Source organism: Dendrobium catenatum, unplaced genomic scaffold (genome assembly GCF_001605985.2).
Source record: "Dendrobium catenatum unplaced genomic scaffold, ASM160598v2 fragScaff_scaffold_124, whole genome shotgun sequence".
Taxonomy (NCBI): Eukaryota; Viridiplantae; Streptophyta; class Magnoliopsida; order Asparagales; family Orchidaceae; genus Dendrobium; species Dendrobium catenatum.
In genome coordinates, this window is record NW_021318586.1 from 612,738 (window position 1) to 636,378 (window position 23,641).

At 35.7% G+C, this 23,641-nt stretch overlaps 1 protein-coding gene across 2 annotated transcripts; it reads right to left on the bottom strand.

Moving 5' to 3' along the window:
• Positions 1-232: 232 nt before the first annotated feature.
• Positions 233-22,691, bottom strand: LOC110098612 (ubiquitin-like domain-containing CTD phosphatase). 2 transcript variants are annotated; one of them, XR_002303364.2, is made up of 8 exons: positions 22,292-22,691; positions 6,067-6,211; positions 5,749-5,863; positions 5,617-5,680; positions 4,700-4,865; positions 4,382-4,623; positions 4,054-4,164; positions 233-521 (listed from the first exon to the last, which is right to left on the bottom strand). XR_002303364.2 is itself a non-coding variant. In XM_020825491.2 (7 exons), the coding sequence occupies exons 1-7, from the start codon at positions 22,615-22,617 to the stop codon at positions 4,161-4,163; spliced, it is 1,062 nt and encodes a 353-aa protein (XP_020681150.1). In that variant the 5' UTR covers positions 22,618-22,691; the 3' UTR covers positions 3,887-4,160. The 2 variants fall into 2 exon arrangements, 1 of the variants encoding a protein (XP_020681150.1); XM_020825491.2 differs by lacking the exon at positions 233-521 and having other exon boundaries at positions 3,887-4,164.
• Between the last annotated feature and the right edge of the window lie 950 nt (positions 22,692-23,641).

Here is a 23,641-nt window from a genome sequence, read left to right on the forward strand (position 1 = left end):
TATATATATATTAACGAATCTGCGTATATAAGTATAATACAATTTGATTTATTTGTCCTGTATTATGTTCATCTTAAAAAAAAAATTATTATTATTATTAAAAATCCATCAAGCTCATATCATGATCCAGATTTTCTTTTCTAAGTGAACCAACTAACATTCCAATTTTTTGGTTTAAGGCATTTTTTTAGCAAGTAGCTTTTATTTTGTGGCAAAAGAAAATTCTATTAGATAAAAGGAGCATTACAACACAAGTCACAAGCCCAAAAATAGCCACAAAGAAGAATACATCCAGAGGAAAAAATAGTAAGCGTTAGGGCCAAAACCACCTAAACAAAACAACGAAAAATGATATCCCTAAAAGCAACTGGATTCAGACCGCTACCTAGTTGCTAGGCTTGGACCAACCAAGAAGGTCAAGAGATAATAACAGAGGTTCCAAGCACATCCAGTCCTCCAAAATGAAAGTCCAAATAATATGAGAAAGAAACAGCCGCCAAGGTTGTGCACCAAGCCATGACCTTTTGAGGGAAGAGTTGTGATTAGGAATAAAGCATTATTAGTAGCAAATGGTTACAATCAATTAGAAGTGATTGATTTTGAGGAGACCTTTGTCTCTATAACTAGATTAGAAGTCATTCGATTTCTATTAGCCTTTGCATGCTTTAGAGGCTTCAAATTATATCAGATGAATAATAAAAGTGTCTTTCTGAATGAGGTTATTAAAGATAATGTTTATGTAGAACAACCCCCTAAATTTGAAAATGCAACCATTCCTAACCATGTATATAAATTAAAAAAAAAACATAATATGGACTAAATCAAGCACATGGAGCTTGGTATGAAAGGCTTAGTACATTTCTCCTAGATAAATCTTTTGAAAGAGTAGTGTACATACAACCCTGCTTATAAAGAAAGAAGGATATGATGTACTAATTATTTAAACTTATGTGGGTGACATATTGTTTAGATCAACAAATGAATGACTATGCAATAATTTTTTAGAAACCATTAGTTGAGTGTTTGAGATGAGTATGATGGGAGAGCTTACATATTTTCTAATATTTAGTATGAAACAAAGATATGATGGAACCTTCCTTAGTCACAGAAAATATATAAAGGAGATTCTTAAGAAGTCTGAGATGGATGGTGCTAAGGCAATAAATATACCCATTATACCATTCAATGAAATAATGATCCAAATGAAAAATTAGTAGATCAGAAGAAGTACATGAGGATTATAGGATCACATTTGTATCTGACTGCTAGCAAACCTAATATAATATTTAGGATATACATATATATATATATGCTAGATTCCAAGCTGACCCTAAGGAATTCCATATAACTGCAATTAAGAGAATTCTTAGATACCTTTTAGGTACCCAAAACTTAGGTATCTAATATCCTAGATATAGCTCATCATTTGAAATCATAGGATGTTCAAACTTAGACATTGCAGGGTATATGATACATAAAAAAAGTACTTCTAGAACATGTTAATTCATAGGGAAATCATAAATTTTTTGATCTAGTAGGAAGTAAAATTCAGTAGCCCTATCTACCGTTGAGGTGGAATACATAGCTTTAAGAAGTTATGTTGCTCAAGTTTTATGGTTAAAGCAAATAATCCTAGATCTTGCACTATTTGTAAGCACCATTCCTATCTAGTGTGATAACACTAGTGTCATTTATATTTATAAAAGTCCAATTCAACACTCTCACACTAAGCAAATAGATATTGGATATCATTTCATTAGAGATAATGTAACTAGGAGAGATATAGAACTACATTAACTATAGAAAATCATTTGGAAGACATTTTCATCAAACCCCTAAATTATGACACCTTAAGTACATTGAAGACTAGACTAGGTGTCATTCATATTCATGCTTTATTCAGCATAGAGTGAAATAAAAAAAAAAAAGTGTGCAGTAATTTCTTTTTGTGTGTTTCCATTTTTGTTCAGTTATTTATTTTTTATTATTTTTGTTTTTTATGATAATTATAGCTAGTAGAATTTCCATAATCTTCACACACCAATCTATTTTCCAAAAAAAAAAAAAAAAGTAAACAATTTTCTCACATCATACTATAAGAATCTCATTCATACCATACGATCCTAACATGTATTTTTGTATCATCACCATTCATGCACTCAAGGGGCCAGATCTTGCCAATAAATATTGTTTGTACTATATGACCACTTACTTCGTATTGAACAATCCATGTGTAATTAATCGTTGGATGAAATTAATTCGACCAATATGATTTAACCAAAAAAGGTCAGGTTTGACCAAGCATAGGTCTAGTCAACCAAGTCAACTTTTGACTGGGTTAGGTTGTCCAATCATGAGAAAATCACTAGGAGAGATGTTCAAATAGGTTTGATGAAAATCAAGGTTGATTTGGAGCTTGATTGAATGTTCAATGAAGTTGACTTGAGCTAACTCAATTGGGCCATACTAGGTCAATCACTAGCTGAGGAGCCAATGATGATTGATTTCATGCATAGAGCTCCTAGTGTGGTTATTTGAACATAATGTAAGTCATAAATGTCATTATATTGAGCTGTGTAGTGCACTAAGCTCAAAAGGTTATGGTTCATGATTGATTTGGTTAACCATGGTTGACCTGATCAACCAGATCAGAGCAAGGATTGGAGTTGGATCCAACATGTTAAACATAGTGATTTGAGATCAATGGGTGTGGTCTTAGGCCATGAAATGGCCATCTAGCTTGAAATATTCATTTGGATCCTTAAAGGGAAATTTGGTCAACATGAATAGACTTTATCAACCATGCATGATCAAGGATTAAATTTGAGTCCAATGCATTCACAATGATGTTTAGGATGCATTAGAGGAGGTTTCAATATTTGATTTGACTGGGTCATATTGAGGTCTCAAGGTTTAGGACCGTAGTTAATGGGTGACGATGGTCGGAATGACTGTAATCAAGGGACGATAGTGGTCGGAGGGACCATAGTCGACGGTAAACAGTGGTTGGAGGGATCATAGTCAGCGGACGACGGTGGTCGGAAACACCATAATGGGGCAATGATGGTCAGAAGGACCGTAGTCGGTGGGTGACATTTAGCCGGAAGGACTGTAATCAGGTTATGGTGGTTGAGCAAAAGTCTAGCAGTGGCGGCACGGTGGCATTGATTCGTCAATGAGTTGTCAGGGTAGAGCTCTAAGATTCTTCAAGTCTCAAAGCTCTTCGTCTCTTCCTCCTCCCAAAGGCTCCAAGCCCCTTTTCATATGAAAAGTGGGGGTCTATTTATAGATTTTTTAGACAAAATGGCTAGTAAATAGGGAGAAGATCATGGGCACGTTTGTAGTGCTGCAATGAATGGCCAATATCAAATCCCTAAGCATTTGAGTATCTTAATAATATCAAATTTGGGCGATCTTGGGTATGTTGGATGTCTCATCAAGCTGCACAATTCGACTATAAGAATGTCATATTTGGATGACATTTGATTATCCAATTAATGATTTGAAGCTTCAAAATAGACTGTCATCCGTTAATTTGGACTCATTTGGGCTCGGATTGGATTGAATTTGGTGTTGCTGGATTCATCTCCTTGCGATGTAAAATTTTACTATAAGCTTGCTGACATCGGAGTCTGGATGATCTCGAATTTAATTTTGGAATTATATGATTCATATTTGCATCAAAATTCGCACCCAATTAAGATAATTTTTTTGGTGACATATCACGCATTTTTTGGATTGAGAAGTGAAATTGGAGAGATTAAATTTTAAAATTTAACCACGACTACTCAATAATAACATGCATTACTGCTATACTGACGACATAAAAGTGCAGAAGTGTGCAGAAAGAAGCAAATGTCAAAAACAGCCAGGCAATACAGGAAAATATAACCTAAGCAAATGCAATTGTACTTTCAACAGGGACGTATAAATTAGTATTTACTATTGAAACCAGACCTAGATCACAGATCACAGCACAAATAAAATCAAGTATGTAAACAAATAGTAAATGATGTAACTAGAGCTCATGAAATAATTCATTTAGCTTCTTACAGTAAAGTCACAGGATGGCAGCACACCAAATTGCATGTTCAGTAAAAGGTAGCTCCAGATATCTTCATTTATCTAACATGCATATAGCAAGGAACGTCGCGACTTTTTCAACTGCCAGAAAAATACATAAATAAGTTAACTTTTCCGATGAGGAATGATACAGATTAAGTAAAACCTACAATTTGTGTGAGGTTAAGGCTTCATTTCGGGTGGCTTTTTTACTACTTCTTAAAGCAACTTTTTAGTATAAAATTTAAAAGTTTTATACTAAAAAGTTGCTTTAAGAAACAATAAGAAAGCCGCCCCAAACGAAGTCTAAATATGCAACCTTTGTCTGCGCCTTTTAGAGCTATCTTCTGTGTATGATTCCCAGTCCCGGTGATTAAGCGAACTCAGATCAGGAAGCTCGGATATGGCCAGTAAATATTGACTAAGCTTAGCCAACTCTTGGTCACTGCTACGATTCAGATGGGCTTTCCTGAAAGGTCTGATGGTAAGACCATTTTGTGGATTCATAACAAAATTTCTTCGCAGATCATCAAGCATTATGGTATTCATTGAACTATAGAACTGCAAAATAGAATAAATCATGTCCATATTAAACTTACACAAAGAGACAAGAAGTTAAAGATAGAAAGTATAAAACCTGAGGGAAATGAGCCCAGATTAGGCCAAGTGGCTTGCACTCAAATGTCCCGTGTGAATCGGTTTGAACAGTGACCATGGCCAGATGATCAAGAAGAGCCGTTATCTTGTAGATGGGATTGTTCAATACGCCGAGCTGTCCCATCTTTAGCTCAATCCATTTCATGCTGTAAAATGAAGAATGTTGCAAGCATATTAATCAAAAAAATCACAAAACTACTCAAATTTATTTCAAGAAAATAAACGCTCATCCTGTGGGGGGTTGATTATTATGGGTGCAACTAGGGGTACAAGTGAGCCGAGCTTATCGAGCTCACGAGTCGAGCTCAAGCTCGAGTTTGAGCTTGAGCCGGCTCGGCTCGTGAGCTCACTGGTTTGAGGCGCGGGAGGGGAGCCAAGCGTTGTTTTGGGGTTGGGGCGGAGCCGCGAGCCGGCTCGATTAAATATTAATATTTTTTTAAATTATTTTTTTATATATTAAATTTAAATATTAAAAAAATTAATAAAAATCACCTAAGTTTTATTTAAATGTTAAACATTTCATATATTTTTCTAAATTTTGACTAATTTTTAAAAATCCCGCTTAAGTTTTAAAAATCCCGCCTAATTTTTAAAAATCCCGCCTAAATTTAAAAATTCATGCCCATGGCTTGCGAGCCGGCTCGAGCTCATTTACAATAAGACGAGCTCGAGTTCGAGCTCGCTTTCCCCTATGTGCAACACAGGTATAGAGGAAGGTGCACAAGGGTATACATTGGTATGCACATTTTGCCATAATTTTTGTGCAAGAGAACCATGGTTTGTTGTACAAAAGAATATCAAGGAAACTACACACCCATAAACGCGCTAGTGCACCTTCCACCTGTTACTTTTACCACACCTAACATTTTTTCAATCAATTAAGACATGAGACCTGACCTAGTTGCTGACCAAATTATGATGTCATACTCTGCATAAACAGAAGAGAGGAACTCATGCAAATCTGCACAGATATCTTGCGTCAGAAAATAATAAAATAGAAATTTTGGAGCAAAATATTGGTTGACCTACATGGCCTCATGAGCTCCAGAGGGCTTTCAGCCGGGGACCTGTGATCGAAGAGAGTATAATCAATGTCCAAAACTAGCAGCTTCTTCCCCTCACGACATGGATTCCGAAGTTTGATCTGATTGAAACATTCAACCGAGCATTAAATGTTGAAAAAGTAAATAATCTACAGCATGTAAATGCAGCTCTTCGCACAAGAAAAAAGGGAGAAAAGCTAAGAAACGGAAAAAACTGAGAATTTGTTTTGCATAGCCGCACGGATGCATAACAAAGCTGTCATTTAACAGGCCAACTTTGCCTCTCCAAAACTTGTTAACAAACCTTGTATTGACTGATCCGACGCCTCAGTTTCTGTTTGTTTACATCTTTGTCTTTGATATCAACAATCTCATCTTGGCCCAAATCAAAATCATCAACTATTTTGGGTGAATCTAGTTGGTCTATGATAATATCATCTTCAACAGTACTGTCAAAACATTTTTAAAAGAAGATTATAAAACAGTGTAGAGCATACTGAATACACTTTTGTGGTACTTATCCATGGTAGATGACCTGAAGCAATGAAACTCAGTGGTGTAAATAAAACCTTTTAAAATAACAAATATCTACAACTTAGAAGTATATTTCTGTATTAAAGAATGATAAAATGAAGAAAATCATAAATAAAATGTGAATCTTATTTAAATCATAAAACTGCAATAATTAGCCCTCCTTCATAACCAAGTTCCGGGGATTGCATACAGTGGTCAATGATGACAGAATATTTCAAATTCATTAATATGGTGTTAAGAAACAATATATTTTTGTGGATTCAAAGAGAGTACAATAACGATGTCAAGAATGGGTGAACAATTCAGAAAATTGACAACAAATAATAAAATATTTAATATATATCATAGTAGAAGGGGTGTCAAAATGGGTTTTTGGGTCAGGTCAGTGTCCAACTCGAAACTGACCCGCCTTCAACTAACCCGACCAGGTTTTTGGGTCAGGGCGACATCACAAGGGTGAGCGGGTGGAAAAATTATTCCGTCAGGTTACCTGACGTAGAGATACATCAGGTAGCCTATAATACGTCGCCACGTGCACTTACTTTTTACCGCGCGGCCCGACGACCCGACTCGGATCGAATCCGGGATTACTATGTTCGCGTATTGCTCGGTATTGCTAGGTATTACTCAGTATTGCTTGGCAATAACGATAAATACCACTCTGTAAAGACCAATACCGAGCAATACCGAGCAATACCGAGCAATACCTAAAAGAACTCGGTATTAATACCGAGCAATACCGAGTAATACCTAAAAGAACTCGGTATTGCGTGGTATTGCTCGGTATTGGTCTTCATAGAATAGTATTTTTCATTTTTGTCGAGCAAAATGGATCAATACCTAGCAATACCGAGCTACGCCAACTCCCGGGTCAGCTCCGGGTCGGGTCGTCGGGCCGCGCGGTAAAGAGTAAGTGCACGTGGCGACGTATTATAGGCTGCCTGATATATCTCTACGTCAGGTAACCTGATGGAATAATTTTTCGAGCGGGTGAGGGCAACGTTGCGAGGGCGAGCGAGTGAAGGAGAGCGGGTGAGGGCGAGGCTTCGAGCCGGCGAGTGGGAAAGGCCAAGGAAGGGCAAGGGGGCGAAGCCGTGAGGGTGAGCCACAAGCGAGTAAGAAAGAGTAAAGTGTGAGCGCAATGCAAGTGTGGGTGCGAGGTGCGAGCGCGGGTTGCGATCCTGAGCATGGGTGCGGGGTGCAAGCACGACGAGGGCGGGCCGCAATGCGAGATGCTTTTAGTTCAAACAGGTTGTTTCCGGATTCCCAGTTTAACCCAAACCTGACCTGATAGATCAATCATGTTGAAAAATTCAACCCAAACAAGACCTACCTGTTATACAGGTCGACCCGAGCCCTAAATTTTCAGATCAGGTACATGTTGGTTTTCAGGCCTTGTCATATATTGAAACCCCTTAAGAAGAAAGAAGCAATCTATCAAACGTTGAGAACACTACAAAAATGGGCTAGCTACAACAACTCGTTATTAAATTTATTTCAACATTTAACTGATCCCAAACCCATTGCATGTTTGTTTACTTGTATTGACCCAACTAGTCTAAACCCTTATTAAATCCCAAATCGGTTTATGTAAACATAATAAATAGACCCCAAAGGCTATATTGAAAAAAAGGAATTAAGATTTCTTGTTTCTCTCTTTTTACTCTCTTCTTTCCCTTCTTTCTTGAGGAGTTCACACATAATCAAAAAATGTCTTCCCCTTCTTGGTGTTGATCAAGAAGTATAACAAACGATGCTCTCATTTATACTAAACACAACCTTCCACCTCATTCTGTTAGACCGATCATTGGAGGGGTCCAGCCGGTCCACATTAGACAAGCTCATGGCTACAAGAGGCGGAACAGAGTTCCACCCTCCCTTGTTGCCGCCCAAACCGTGGGGCCAGCAACTCCCATTAAGAAGAAATTAGTTTGGTAGGAGAAAGAACTCAAAGTAGGGGTTGTTTAGGGATTTCCTTTTGGATTATATGCTTTAAGTAGAGAGACAAATACTCATCTCTGATTGAAGATCCATGGTATCTTATATGATTTTTACCTACTATTATTAATTTAATCATTTTCCCACTTGTGTTTTTATCAAATTCTTCCACTTTTTGGTTTCGCACCCTGCTGAAATTCAAATTCAGCCAAGGTAATTTGGAGATTAACAAGTTTTTTCTATCAAATTGGTATTAGAGCGGTGTCCAGGTTGAAACTCGGGCCTTCCTTCACTGATTTATGCGGTTTTCTTCTCTCCAAATTGCTGCTTCTGCCGATTAAAGGGCAGATTCCTGTTTTTTATCGTTTTCCAATATCTGAGTACCTTTGGCGACCAAAAAGGTGGATGCTTTGGAAGAGCGTCTTGGATATGAGATGAGTCAAATCAAAGAAACAGTGGAGGACAGAATCTCCTCCATGGAAGATAAGTTCTCCAACCAAAAGGAGATAGTGAAGGTGTTGGATCTTCACAACCAAACGGTGGCATATGTGGCAAAAGTACCAGTAGGGGGGAATATGAATTTTTGCAGTAGAAGGGATGACCACGATAAGGAGATCTTGGAGTGAGAAGATAGAAGACGTACTATCGAGCCTATTCAAAGAGAGGTGATGGATACATGTATAGAGAAAGACGTGAGTATTTGGCGTATGAGCAAAGTGGAGATGATTTTGAAAGGAGGATGGGGGAAATTAAAGTTGGGTTTGGGTACGAACGTGGAAGAGATGATTAAGATACTTGGGGAGAATCACCCATATAGGGAAGGGGAAATTATGGAGGATATACAAGGTGAAGAGATATTTCGCTGTCAACAGCTTGATGGAGGAGGAGAGGCTGATAGCGGCTGGCATATGTTTGGAATGGAATTAAGTCTTTGGCTTGGTACCAGTGAAGAGATATCTGATAACTCATACGTAGCTAGAGGGAGTTCAAAAATTGCTTGTTATAACATTTTCAAACCAGCAGGAGATGAGACTTCAACGAACAATTTTTTGCCCTGACATAGGATGGCTCGGTGGTAGAGTACTGAGAGATGTTTGAGAACCTTGCTAGTCGATTGGATCGCCTTTTTGAGATGTTGTTAGAGTGGAACTTCATGAAAGGACTTAAACAAGAGATCCGGGCAGTGGTTAGAGTAATGAGGCGTCATGACTTGGGAGATGCTTTGGAGTTAGCATAATTAGTGAAGGACCAGAAGCACCTGGAAAGGGGAGCCAGAGGAAGTAGTTCAGGAGGCTCGTACAGGATGACCACCACGTTCTTATGACCCAAGAGTCCAACACCAGGAAGCCTTCGTGAGGCCCCAAAGGAGAAGCCTACGGAAGGGGGATTTGGGGGGAAATTTAAAAAGCTTACTTAGAATGAGCTGTGGGAGAAACGGGCAAAAGGATTGTGCTTCAAATGTGATAAGAGGTAACGTCAGGGCGCAGGTGTAAGGACCGAACTCTTCAGGTTCTCACCATTTGTGATGACGAGGAAGTTGAGGCTGGAGCTGAGAGTGAGACAGCAGTAGAAAAGGAGAAAGAGTTGCATCTTGACATGGCCTAAATCTCCTTAAACTCAGTGGTGGGGTTCACCCCGAATCAGACCATAAAAGTGAATAAAGAAATATCTGACAAAGAGGTGATGATGCTGATCGATAGTAGGGCTACCCATAATTTTATCTCCAATTAGGCCGTTGACCAATTGGGGGTGAAATTAGTGGCCACTAGGGGATATGGGGTGATGATGGGCATTGGGAAGGTGGAGATGGGTAGAGGAGTGTGTAGGGGACTTATGCTGACTATACAGGGGGTTCAGATGAGGAAGGATTTTCACCCATTGGAGTTAGGAAGCACTGATGTAATCTTGGGGATGAAGTGGCTACAAACTTTGAGCGATACCAAAGGTAAATTGGGGAGCACTAATGATGGAATTGGTGGTGGAAGGAAGAAGAGTGGTGATCCGAGGAGTCGCAGGGTTGTTAATGCCATGGTGTCTCACAAAACCATGGTAAAAACCATATAGGAGGTGGAGGGAGGATTACTGGTGGAACTGCATAACAAATAAGGGATCATACTAGAGGAGGGGGGGGGGGGGGGGGGGGGGGGGGGGGGGGGGGGGGTACATTCCTTTTTCAGTACATCCACTCATACATCACTTTAGTGAGGTCTTTAAGCCACTTCAAGATTTACCCCCACTGAGGGAGCAGGAGCATGCCATCATCCTAAGGGAGGGAGTGTCACCAATTAGTGTTCGATCGTACCTCTATCCTCAGATTCAAAAGACCAAGATGGAGAAGCTGATCTGGGAGATGTTGAAGGCGATGATCATTAAACTAAGTGTGAACCCATTTTCTAGCCCAGTATTGTTGGTTAAGAAGAAGAACGAAGGCTAGAAGTTTTGTGTTGATTAATGGGCCCTACAAAAAGCTGATTGTAAACATTTCCCATACCGGTGATCTATGAGCTATTGGATGACCTATGTGGAGCATTGGTGTTCACCAAGATGGATCTGAAGTTGGGATACCATCATATTAGAATGAGGGAGGAGGATGTCCCGAAGACCACTTTCAGGATGCATGAGGGGCATTACAAGTTCTTAGTGATGTTGCTCGGTCTCACAAACACCCCTTCTACTTTCCAGTATTTGATGAACAAAGTATTCTGACCATACCTCCAGAAGTTCGTACTAGTATTCTTTGACGACATCCTAGTGTACAATAGGTCCGAGGAGGAGTATTTGGAACACTTGCCAGTGTTCTTAAGAGCCTTACATGAGCAACAACTGAGGGTCAACCTAAAGAAATGTTATTTTGCATAGGCTAGTGTGGAGTACTTGAGGCACGTGATATCCAAGGAGGGAGCGGCCGTAGATCAAGCCAAGATTAAGGCAATGTTGAAATGGCCTCTACCTAGGAATCTAAGAGAGTTGAAGAGTTTCCTAGGGTTGAGCAGGTACTACATGAGATTTGTAAGGGGATACAACACCATAGCCTAACCTTTGACAAAACAGCTGAAGAATGATAGTTTTTTTTTTGTGGGGAGAGACGGCTACCTAGGCCTTTGAGAAATTAAAAAAACTATGACCACGGTATCCATGTTAGCCCTACCAGATTTTTGTGGTAGAGACTGACACTTCAGAATATGGTTAGGAGCAGTGCTCATGCAGAAAATCCTTACTAAGTCGACATTTCATTGTCAGAACAGACTAAAGGAGCTTGAAGTATCTGTTAAAGTAAAAGATGAGGACCGAAGAGCTTCGAAGGTGGTTATCAAAGACGTTGGGTTATGACTTTGAGATCCGGTATAGACCAGGTTTAGATAACAAGGCGGTTGATGCCTTATCCAGATGCATAGAAGAGCTCCATGAGTTAGCCATATCGATTAGAGCAAATATGCTAAAGGATAAGAATAGCTATCCTAGCTATTCCATAGAGGGGAAAAGGATACTGTACTAGGGTATATTTGTGTTGCCTCGAATTTTGATTCATATTCCACACCTATTACAGGAGTTCCATGAAAGCATTGTGGGGGCTCATTCTGGTGTGCAGAAAATATACAGGATATTGGCAGCAAAGTAATATCGGAATGGAGCGCACAAGGATGTGGAAGAGATGATAGCTAGATATGAGGCAAGCCAGTGGAAAATGCACATGGCAATGGCTCCGGGAGGGTTACTTTAAACCCTAGCTCTGCCAGACATGGTATGAGAAGAAGTCACCTTAGACTTCATAGACAGGTTACTCCGATTTGAGGAGTTCACAGTGATTCTGCTGGTAGTTGATAGGTTGAACAAGTATGCTCATTTAATCCTCCTATGACATTCCTACATAGTAGTGACAATGATAGAGACATTCATCAAATAGGTGGTCAGATTGCACAGGATATCGAAGTCTATAGTGTCGAACCAAGATGAAATGTTCCTCAGTCACTTTTGGATTGAGTTGTTCAGGCTGCAAGGAACAGTACTAAAGAGTACCACTTACCACCCTCAAATAGATGGGCAGACTGAGGTGGTTAATAGGAGTTTGGAGACTTCCCTATGATGTTTTGTTTCAGAGACCCCCGACTTTGGGCCAAGTGACTACCATGGGCAGAGAACTGGTATAACACTTCATATCATTCGGCTTCACAGATGACTCACTTTAAGGGGTAATATGGGAGGGAACTACCTCACCTGATGTATTTTGGGCAGAGTAGCACTCTAGTTTCTTCTATGGAATAATACTTGGAGGCGCAGGATAGGGTGTTGGAGGAATTAAAAAAGCATTTATTGAGGGCTCAGGGACTTACTCTTAGAGACAGGTTATGAAACAATCATATCCGCGAAAAGGTTGGAGAAGTTCTAGTGATAGATAAGATTAGAGAGAGTCTCCTTAGATGGTTTGGTCAGGTACATCGGCCTTCTGATGACCCTATTAGGAGAGTAGATGTATTAGATTTGGCCTATTATGTTAAGAAAGGTAAATGTAGATCTAAAAAGACTTGGTTAGAAAATATTAGAAATGATCTTTCTTTATTAGATTTAAATGAGAATTTGACTCTTAATAGGACACAATGAAGAAAAAGGATTCATGTAGCCGACCCCACGTAGTGGGATAAAGGCTTGATGTTGTTGTTGTTGATAGTGGTGGTTGTATTGGATGTGGTTAAAATCCATTGCTCGGTTTCCCAATAGAGTAATATTTAAACTCTGTATAGAAAAAATAATTTTTAGAGGATTATAATTTGTAATAAATTACCAAGATGTTATAACCATTATATATGTAAGACAATGGCCGCTCCTTGAATTTGTAAAATGAAAGTCAAGAATGAAAATGATGCTATGGATTGTGATATATAAATTTGGGCATTTAGTGATGTAATTTCATTTGTCTCTTTTATCAAATAAAACAAGTAATGGCGTCGTCCAAGACCAGAAGCTGGAGGGATTCAACAAAATGATGTTGGACAAAATTGTGTGTCAAGCCACTATCAATGAGTACTAAGACACATTTGTTTGTAATATAGCCATCAATGCGAAATGAGTATGGGATCGGTTGGCAGTCAGGAGCGGGTAAACTACTTTTTAAGTGATCAAGTTATATAGTTAGTGAAGATTGCTCTATTTCAACAAAAGATATAAAAAAGTCAAGTGGCATATCAACTGCCATATCATCTGGTATGATCAAGAGAGAAAAGAGCTTTTCCTTCCAAAATAACAGGGATGAAAACACCCGTCATATTTATATCAAAGACTTTATTCACGATTTCCATAATTTTTGTTAGTGCAATCTTTTTATAGGAAATGGTGCTTTATTTTGGTTCACAAGTATGCTTAGTAGTGTAGATGGTTGTGGCATATGGATGTGTTGTGGTTTGTCATTGTTCAATTTAATGATTATGGCTAGTTCAATAATCGAGGGACAGTGAAGGTGTGCCTCTTTTTGGATTGTTGTTTTCAAGCTTGATTCAGGACAAATGCTAGATTTTTTTTATTGAAGCTGATATGTGACCATTGTAGATGTTGTAAGAGCTGGGCAAGTTCACATCAAAGGTCTCTATAATTCAAAGTGTCGAAACAAATGCGAAGTGTGAAAAGAAAATCATCCCAAGAGAAGTGTTTTATTTTGAATGGACATAGAAACCCTTCTTTCGTCAAACCATCAAGGTGAAAGGATGTTATTGGCCTCTTCTTTTAACACGTTCACTAGTAGTCCGTTTCTGAGCCATTTTGATTTTACTGGTTTATCCAATCTTCTCAGATGTAGCCTATTGGTGTTAGTTAGGCCCAATGACCCCAAATTGACTCTTTTATGTACATGCCCACATGCTCGTAAGCTGTGCAGCCCCACTCTTGAAACCACATACCAACATTCTTTTGTCACCCCATAGACATTTCTCCTAGGTGCTATGGCCAACAGCTTTAACAAAGGGAAGACAATCATCTCGTCGCTTCATCGACATCTCGACACCACTACCGACACCTCTAAGGCTTAACAATATTCATTACTTTGCTAAACATTTCTATAAGTTGTCCCAAGGAGTCAATTTCAAGTCGCTGCACCCAAAAAGCTAAGAAGCTTAAAGTCGACAGCTTCATCTTGGTATTCAGCTGACACCCCAGATTTGTCGATTTCACCAATGGTCATCATCTCATTGAATCCTTAAATCATTGGCATAGGGCTACCAGAAAAGCTCATATGTGTTCATTAAGTAAACAATTTGAACATTAACAAACTATTTGAGTTTGATTTTGAAAATGAGACAAACATGAAAAGACTTTGCTCATGTTCCGCTCATTTTTAACATGAAATAAATATTTAAATAAATAACACTATTAACTTTGTTTATTATTTAGTATGTTAACTACTTATTATTTAGTATGTCACATAATCATAATCTCACAATCTCGTAGGTTATTACCTTTCAATCTCTCGTCTTTCATTATTAACCAATCTCTCTCTATTGTCTCACTTGCCACTCTTTCTCTCTTAGTTCTTAACGCTCACCTCTTTTTCTCGATGCTACAAGGAGAAGCCCTAGCAGGTCAGTCCCTATTGATGTTTTTGAATTATCTTACTATATTATTATATTCTTACTCCTTAACTAGATGTGGAGCAATATTAACTCAAATTTGAGCCAAATAAGTTCATCGATAATAAAACAAATCGAACATGAACACAATTAAAATTGAATATAAGGCAAGTTTAAACAAAGAAAAAGTCAAATGAGTTGAACATGAATAAGCAAACAGCACTCTCAAACTCGCCTTGTTTACATCTAAACTTGTACGGGTTCAATTATGTGGCTACCAAATCTCTTGTGCCAGCTAGCACACAGAACATGCAGATCAGGCCAAATTCACCTTTTAGGCAAGTCTTTCGTTGCCTTTACAATTAGGCCTCGGGTTGCCACCCTTTCTTATCGATGTGGGCCTTCAATCATTGTCTGCCACTAGTTTTCCTCTCTCCTAGCTTTCATCATGATTGCTACAAAGAGTAGACCATTTTAAAGTCGATCCAATGTCTTCATATTCCTTGGAAATGCACCAGTCAAGATATGTCGATTCTTCTCCTAGTTGCTACCAAGCATACAGGTCCTTTGCCACAGTAACAAAGGCCACCCACTTATTCCTCTCTATAAATACCCAACACTTTAAACTAGCAAGGTTTCAATTGGAATCGATTATTCTTTCTACTCAACTTCTCGACTCAATATTCTTTCTTCCTAAACTCCTACCTAGATCCAAGATCCCTAAATTCTCATATGTGCATTATTCCTCTCTCCCTCAAGTACACTTCACTGCGACCATTGCTTCCCAACCCAATAACATGCATTTCACTCACCTGAGTTTCGATACACACAAGAGATCACACCTGTCCCCTATGCTCGATAATCCACACTAATGACCTTCCTGTTCGTGGTTATTAAGTGCATCTATCCTAGTTCCGCACAACTCCTAGTGGCTATCAACCTTCCCCTTGCTCTCATGCTAGCGCTATGGACTATGCAAGGCCATTTGGAGTAGTTTAACCCTAGAGTCACAGCACTAGGAGAGGTAATTTTAAAAACAACTTCTAGCTTTCTTTTCATGAGTTATCTAGTCGGCATGTTGTATTCGATTCATCAACCCAACAACCTCTATGCCTCTAATAATTACGACAAATATGGTTCCACCATGCATAATTCTATCCTTGGAGTTTATAGTGAGAGCTGCATTCCACCTCTTTAGGTAGTATGATCTCCATCTATGGATTACACTCTAAAAATAGACGCGTGTGCAACTGATCATGGGATTCCTCACGACCTCTTACATCGCATTAGAGCCTTTCAAAACCAATAAATGTCAAAGTGAGTTTGTTAGAAATTTATATTTTACAAGACCAAAATATTGTTGAATTTTTAAATACAAGTATCGAGGTTATCTGCATTGTATCATGTATAATTATACACAATGAAATATAGGGTTAGCACCCATAAGTTCATGCATAGCATTGGTAGAAGCAGGTTTTGTAAGAGTACATTCTTGGGTTTGGCTAACCTGCTCATGTTTAACCTCTTGTAATATGATATGAAGCTAAAATTCTTGAAGAATTTCAATAATATTCATAATTTCCTCTGAGGTGAAGAATACTCTTGTAACGCTCCAGAATCAAGCAACTAAAATAATATATATCAAGATATTTTATTATAAAAAATCAAGATATTTTATTATTTATTCACTCAAAATGTCATTTACACTAACCAGAAGATCACTCTATCACTAATATATCACAAGTTCTTAATTATAATAGAATACATAAAAATACATAATAAAATTTAAAGAATATCTGAGTATCTCTAACAATCTCACTCCAATTGATCATGACCCTTTTTCTGACTTGAAATCATTAAAAATTCACATAATAAGCTCAAAAGCCTAGCAGTAATTTAAAATTCACTAAAACTTTCAATGTAAGAACTAAAGAATCAATATGATATGCTCAATCTAATATAATCAATAGCAATCAATATAGTTAATGCTCAAATATTATCAATAAAAGTCAAAATAATCAATAATAAAAGTATGAAATTATTACAATGAATCTAAAAATTAATAATTTGTATAAAACTCAATAAATCGATAAAATAATGGTGCAAAAATAATTCATAAATCACTAAAGGAATATATTTTATATATTCATATGCATCATTTGTTTATGTATTATCAATGCATCCAATACTGTCAATAATATTAATTTGTTTATCAATGTCATCAGTATTATCAACATATACATGCATCAATGTATGATTTAGCAAGGTAGGACATCCAGCTTTAATGCGATGTTTTCAATATCTTTTATCCCAATTGATTCTCAGTTAGTCATCAGGCATATCAATTATCACTTATCAAATTAATCAATTATCATATTCAATTAATCAAATATCATTACAGGTGGCTTCATTAAATTAATAAAGAGTCGTCACTCTCTGCCCGTCAGCACAATCGATCATCTATTACAAGCTACAATTAGGATAACACAACAAACTATCTTTAAAAGAAATCTTTTCGGCTCATCCTGCTGTACAGGGTATTATGTTTTAATAGCTTACTAATTTTATTGTCTTAACAGTCAGCCTTTCTTGCTTATGCAAATGCCATAATCAAAATGCAGCAGAAAATAATCAAATTTGTTCATTATAAAAAAATATATATATAATAATCAAAATCATTAAAAACTAAAATGAGATTTGAGTTACTTACAACAAATAGAAGAAACATATTAACAAATTCGACGGATGAAAAAGTTCCAAACAATATTCTCTCTGTTTTATCTCTCCTCTTCGGCAAGGTATGGCACTGAAATTAAGATTTTTCATTTAAAAAGAATAATTTTTTAAAAAAATCAGATTATTACAATCCACCCATCCTAGAAAAATGTCATTCCTGACATTTTCTTTAAGGATTTGGGTACAAAATCAATACCAAATAAATTCGTAAAATCAAAACTCAAATCGAATGAAAACAAATCACGAATCAAAATTCATTCAATAAAATACAAAAATGACAAATTTATAATGCCCAACTTCTACCACACTCATAAATCAATTCTTGTATCTCTAGTTACAATCCAAATTCTTCCAACAACCGCTATGATACCAATTTGTAACGTTCTGGAATCAAATTTGAAAGAATTATCTATTTATCATTTTAAAAATATACATAGCTTCTATAAATCATTAATACAAATAATAATCAAAGAAAGTAATTAAATTCATATACATCAAGATATTTTATTACTTATTCATCTAAAATGTCACTTACATTAACGAGGAGATTACTCTATGACTAATCTATCACAAGCTTCTAATTATAAAAGAAAAAATGAAAATACAAAATAAAATTTAAAGAAAATTTGAGGACCTATGACAATCTCTTTCTAATTGGTCATGACCCCTTTCATGACCTGAAATTATTAAAAATCCACATAATGAGCTCAAAAACCCACCAGTAATTCAAAATTCACTAAATCTTTCAATGTAATGACTAAAGAATCAATATGATATATTCAATCCACTATAATCAATAACAATCAATATAGTTAATGACCAAATATTATCCATAAAACTCAAAAGGATCGATAATGAAAGCATTGAATTATTAAAATGAATCTAAAAATCAATAATTTGTATAAAATTCAATAAATTGATAAAACAATGATGCAAAAATTATACATCACTAAAAGAATTTATTTTATTTATTCATATGCATCATCCATTTATGTATTATCAATGCATCCAACACTGTCAATAATATTATTGTGCTTATCAATGTCATCAACGCTTTCAATATATGCATGCATCAATGTATGATTTAACAAAGTAGAACATCCAACTTTAATGTGATATTTTCAACATCTTTTATCCCAACTGATTCTTAGTTTATCAAGGGCATATTAATTATCACTAATTCAATTAATCAATTATTATTACAAGTGGTTTCACCAAATCAATAAAAAGTCATTACTCTCTGCTCTTCAGCATAATCGATCATATGTTACAAGCTACAACTGGAATAACATATCAAACCATCTTTCAAAGAAAGCCCGTCGGCCTACCCTATCGAGCAGGATAATATATTTTAATAGTTAACCCATTTTATAGTATTAACAATCAACCTTTCTTGCTTATGCAAATGTCACAATCAAAATGCAATCGGAAATAATCAATTTCATTCATCACAATAAAATTTATATAATAATCAAAATCATTGAAAAACTAAAATGAGATTTAAATTACTTACAACAAGTAAAAGAAATATCTTAACAAAATTGACGGATGAAAAATCTCTGAACAACCTTCTCTCTCTCATTTTTAGCAAGATACAGTGCTGAAATTCAAATGTTTTATTTAAAAATAATAATTAGAAAAATCAGATTATTACAACCTATCCATCTTAGAAAAATGTCGTCCCCAATATTTCCCTTAAGGATTTGGGCACAAAATTAATACTAAAAAAAATCATAAAATCAAAAACTCAAATCAAATTAAAACAAATCATGAATCAAAACTCATTCAATAAAATGTAGAAATGAAAAATCTATATTGTCCAACTTCTATCCCACTCATAAATCAATTCATATATCTCTAGTTACAATCAAATTCTTCCAACAACCGCTTTGATACCAATTTGTAACGCCTCAAAATCAAATTTGGAAGAATTGTCTATTTATTATTTTAAGATATATCAGAGCTTTTATAAATCATCAATATAAAAAATAATCAGAAAAAACAACTAAAATTATATGCATCAAGGTATTTTAATATTTATTCATCTAAAATATCATTTACACTAGCTAGAAGATCACTCTATCACTAATATATCACAAGCTCCTAACTATAAAAGAATAAATAAAAATACATAACAAAATTTAAAGAAAATCTAAGGATCTCTGACAATCTCACTCTAATTAATCACGGCCCCTTCCTTGACTTGAAATTATTAAATATTCATATAATGAGCTCAAAAGCCCAACAGTAATTCAAAAACACACTAAAGCTTTCAATGCAACAACTAAAGAATCAATATAATATGCTTCGTTTAATATAATCAATAGCAGTTAATGTGGTTAATGATCAAATATTATCAATAAAACTCAAAATGATTATTAATAAAAGTACGAAATTATTACATAAAATATAAAAATCAATAATTGATATAAAATTCAAAAAATTGATAAAAGAATAGTGCAAAAATCATTTATAAACCACTAAAAAAATCTATTTTATCTATTCATATATATCATTCGTTTATGTATTATCAATGCATCTAATTCTGTCAATGATATTAATATGTTTATCAATGTCATTAGTGCTATTAATATATGCATACATCAATGTATGATTTAGTAAAGCAGGACATCCAGCTTAATTTAATTTTTTCAACATTTTTTACCTCGATTGATTCCTAGTTGGTCATCAGTCATATAAGTTATTAGTTATTCAATTAATTAATTATCATATTCAACTAATTAATTATCATTACATGTGATTTCATTAAATCAATAAAGAGTGATCACTATCTGCTTATCAGTATAATTGGTCATCTGTTTAGGCTACAGTTAAGATAACACTATAAATCATCTTTAAAGAAAAGTTTATCAACCCACCCTCCTGCACAGGATATTAAGTTTTAACAGTCAGCCCATTTTATAGTATTAACAGCTAGTCTTTCTTACTTATAGAAATAACACAATCAAAATGCAATAGGAAATAATCAATTATATTTATTACAAAAAAATCTATATAATAATAAAAATCATTGAAAACTAAAATGAGATTTGAGTTACAACAAATAGAAGAAATATCTTAACAAAACTAACATATGAAAAAACCTCGAACAACCTTCTTTCTCTTCCCTCTCTCCTATTCGGCAATGCACAGCGCGAAAATTCAGATTTTTCATTTAAAAGGATTATTACAACTCTTGCATAGCTTTTGATGGAACAGATGTCATTGCCCATCGTAGGAAGAGTTGATCAACAAGAGAATCAAATGATAAATGATAGTTTATGATCTTTGAGTTTGCCAAAATTCTCATAGCAACAAAGATAGGATGATGGATGATTAGAAGGGCTCTTTTCAAATGAAAAAATTAGAGGGAAAAGAAAATAATAATAGAGAAAACTAAGAGGAAGGAACTTTTTAGTTTTCATTGCCTTAATTCCTCTTATTAGTATAACCAACATATTTCAACCACACAAGATATATGCCTAATCAATATTAACATAAGATGCAACAAACTATTCCATCATTACAAAAATCTTAACAGGATACCAAATAAAAAAATGACAAGTGTTCTAAGCATAATTAATTCATCAAAATGTAATGCACTTTGAATATTCTGTTATGGTCATCATCGAGGTTTATGACCATAACGGTGGAAAATATAGTAACTTTCAGCATAGCAACAGACACATGGGCAGTTAATACACAATTTTTACCTTCTTTCCATCACTTTCTCCCACTAAATTGAGAGAATTATCATAATTGTGCACATTAAAGTTACAAAACATCTCCATGGTGATCAATAATGCTTAATGATCACCGGCGGAGCCATGGTGAGGGCACTAGGGGCACATGCCCCCACTGGCCCGCCAGAAATATTTTTCCTATGAAGAAAAGGTAAGGTGAGCCTCTTATGCCCTACTTGGCAATGTGCTGATCGACCCTGTTTGACTTCTACCATAAGATGAGGAAATGCTTAAATTTGGCTACTATGACCACGGTTGCTATTAACACTGTGATTGTGGAAAACATAAGCAACCATCTCTATGGAAAACACCACAGCTTCATCCCCATCTCTGATCTTCTATGGTTTATTTTCTTCTACAGTGTACTTTGCTTTTTCTTCTCTTCCAAAATAACTTTTCAGAGCTCTGTTTGTCTTCTCTTATACAACTTCTCTTGCTACTATTATTGTTAGTAATTGTGTCTATAGTAGAATAACAACCAACACTTACATCTTTTGGCTTCCACTATACTTTTTGTTGCAATATGTGAGGTGGGATGCAAAAAAGAGGAGAGAAAGAGAGAGTCAGAGAGAGAGAATTTTATAGGAATGGAAGGGTAGTAAACAGGGTAGATGCCATTGTGAAATGAAGCCGTCACCTTTGGAAGCCTATGGAACAAATGATGAATAATATTTTTTTAGACATTTAGGCCAATTAAGGATAATTTACACACACATTATATGTAAGTTTCAAATTCAATACCTCTTAGTTTGTAGCCAAAGCTTCCAACAAATAGATTAACAGAGTTGAGTAATGATGAATCACGTGATTTACATTTTTGTAATTTTGAAGAATTTTTTTCTAAATATTTTGCCCCCACGCAAAAAAAAAATATCCATGGGTCTGCCAGTGCAAATGATTACTAGAATTCCATTAGCACGTTATCTCATTAAAACAAAATTGCACGAACCGACGGAACAAGAAAGATAGAACAATTTAACTTGAAAAAATTATCAGAAAAGAGAGTAAGGCAAGGCTTGCTAACCCAATCATGGTCATCTTAATGGAGGGCTTAAGATTGAATTGGGAAAGCATAAGAGAATCGTCGCCAAACTTGTTGGCAAGCTTCGGATAAAGGAGCTTCTGACGCTTAGGAAGAACGTTCGTAAGCTCGCAGATCCGCCGCTTAAGTTCCGCCACGCTATCGTCACAGCAAACCCTCACTGTGTATTCCTTTCCGCTCCACTTCACAGTCAATGTCATCTCGGCCACTTCGTCCTCCACTGCCATCAAGCTCGAGCACGCTACGTCCGACGCAGAAGGCGAGGGAACAGTCGATTCAGAAGTGTGTGGTGGCCGTGGCGGCTCCATGTCAACCACTTCGCTCCCCTCTTCTAACGAAATTCGATTCGACCTTGCCCGATTTCCCGTGCTCGCTTTTAACGCCAAAGTGTGTGTATATATATATATATATAAAGTATAATAATTATGACTGAAAATTTATAGTTACTATTTTTTAAAGAAATATATTAAAAAAAAATGTTGTACTAAAATACATCCACTTTTATTAATAAGAGTCAAAACTCCTCTAAAGAATCCTTTTGATTATTGCTGATCTTATTTTTTTTGTACTCAACTAGGATAATGTTGAAAGATTTACATACATATCACTCTATATTATTATATTTACATATCTAACACAAAAAAATTTAATATTACATACATACCACTTATAGTTTACTTTCATATCAATTATGAGTGGTATAAATGAAATATATGGATGGTATGAATGAAGTATGAGTGACATATTTGATATTAAAATAACATATGATGGTATGTATGTAGTATTAAAGTTTTAGGTGCTAGATATGTAAATAAAATAGTATAAAGTGGTATGTATGTAAATCCCCCAATAATATTTTACAATGATGATCTCTCTATTCATGTTAGTTATATTATATATTTGATTAATTTGATTTAAATGTGTTGTTTACACTCTTGACCATTTTTTTTTTTTTTTACACTCTTGACCGTTAGCCTATAACTCTATTAGAAATTATAGTATATGCTACAATCTTATTTGAGCCATAAATCCCCCGATAATATTTTACAATGATGATCTCTCTATTCACGTTAATTATATTATATATTTGATTAATTTGGTTTAAATGAGTTGTTTACACTCTTGACCATAAGCCTATAACTCTATTAGAAATTATAGTATATGCTACAATCTTATTTGAGCCATCTTCGAACAACCATATAATCATGGCTAAGCCATCTTCGAATCCTGATTGAATCATCTTTGAATATTGTTCAATCTTTTGAACAATGTTTAAATAATATTTGAATATGATTTGTGCAATACTTTATCATAATTCGAAGATGGATTAAA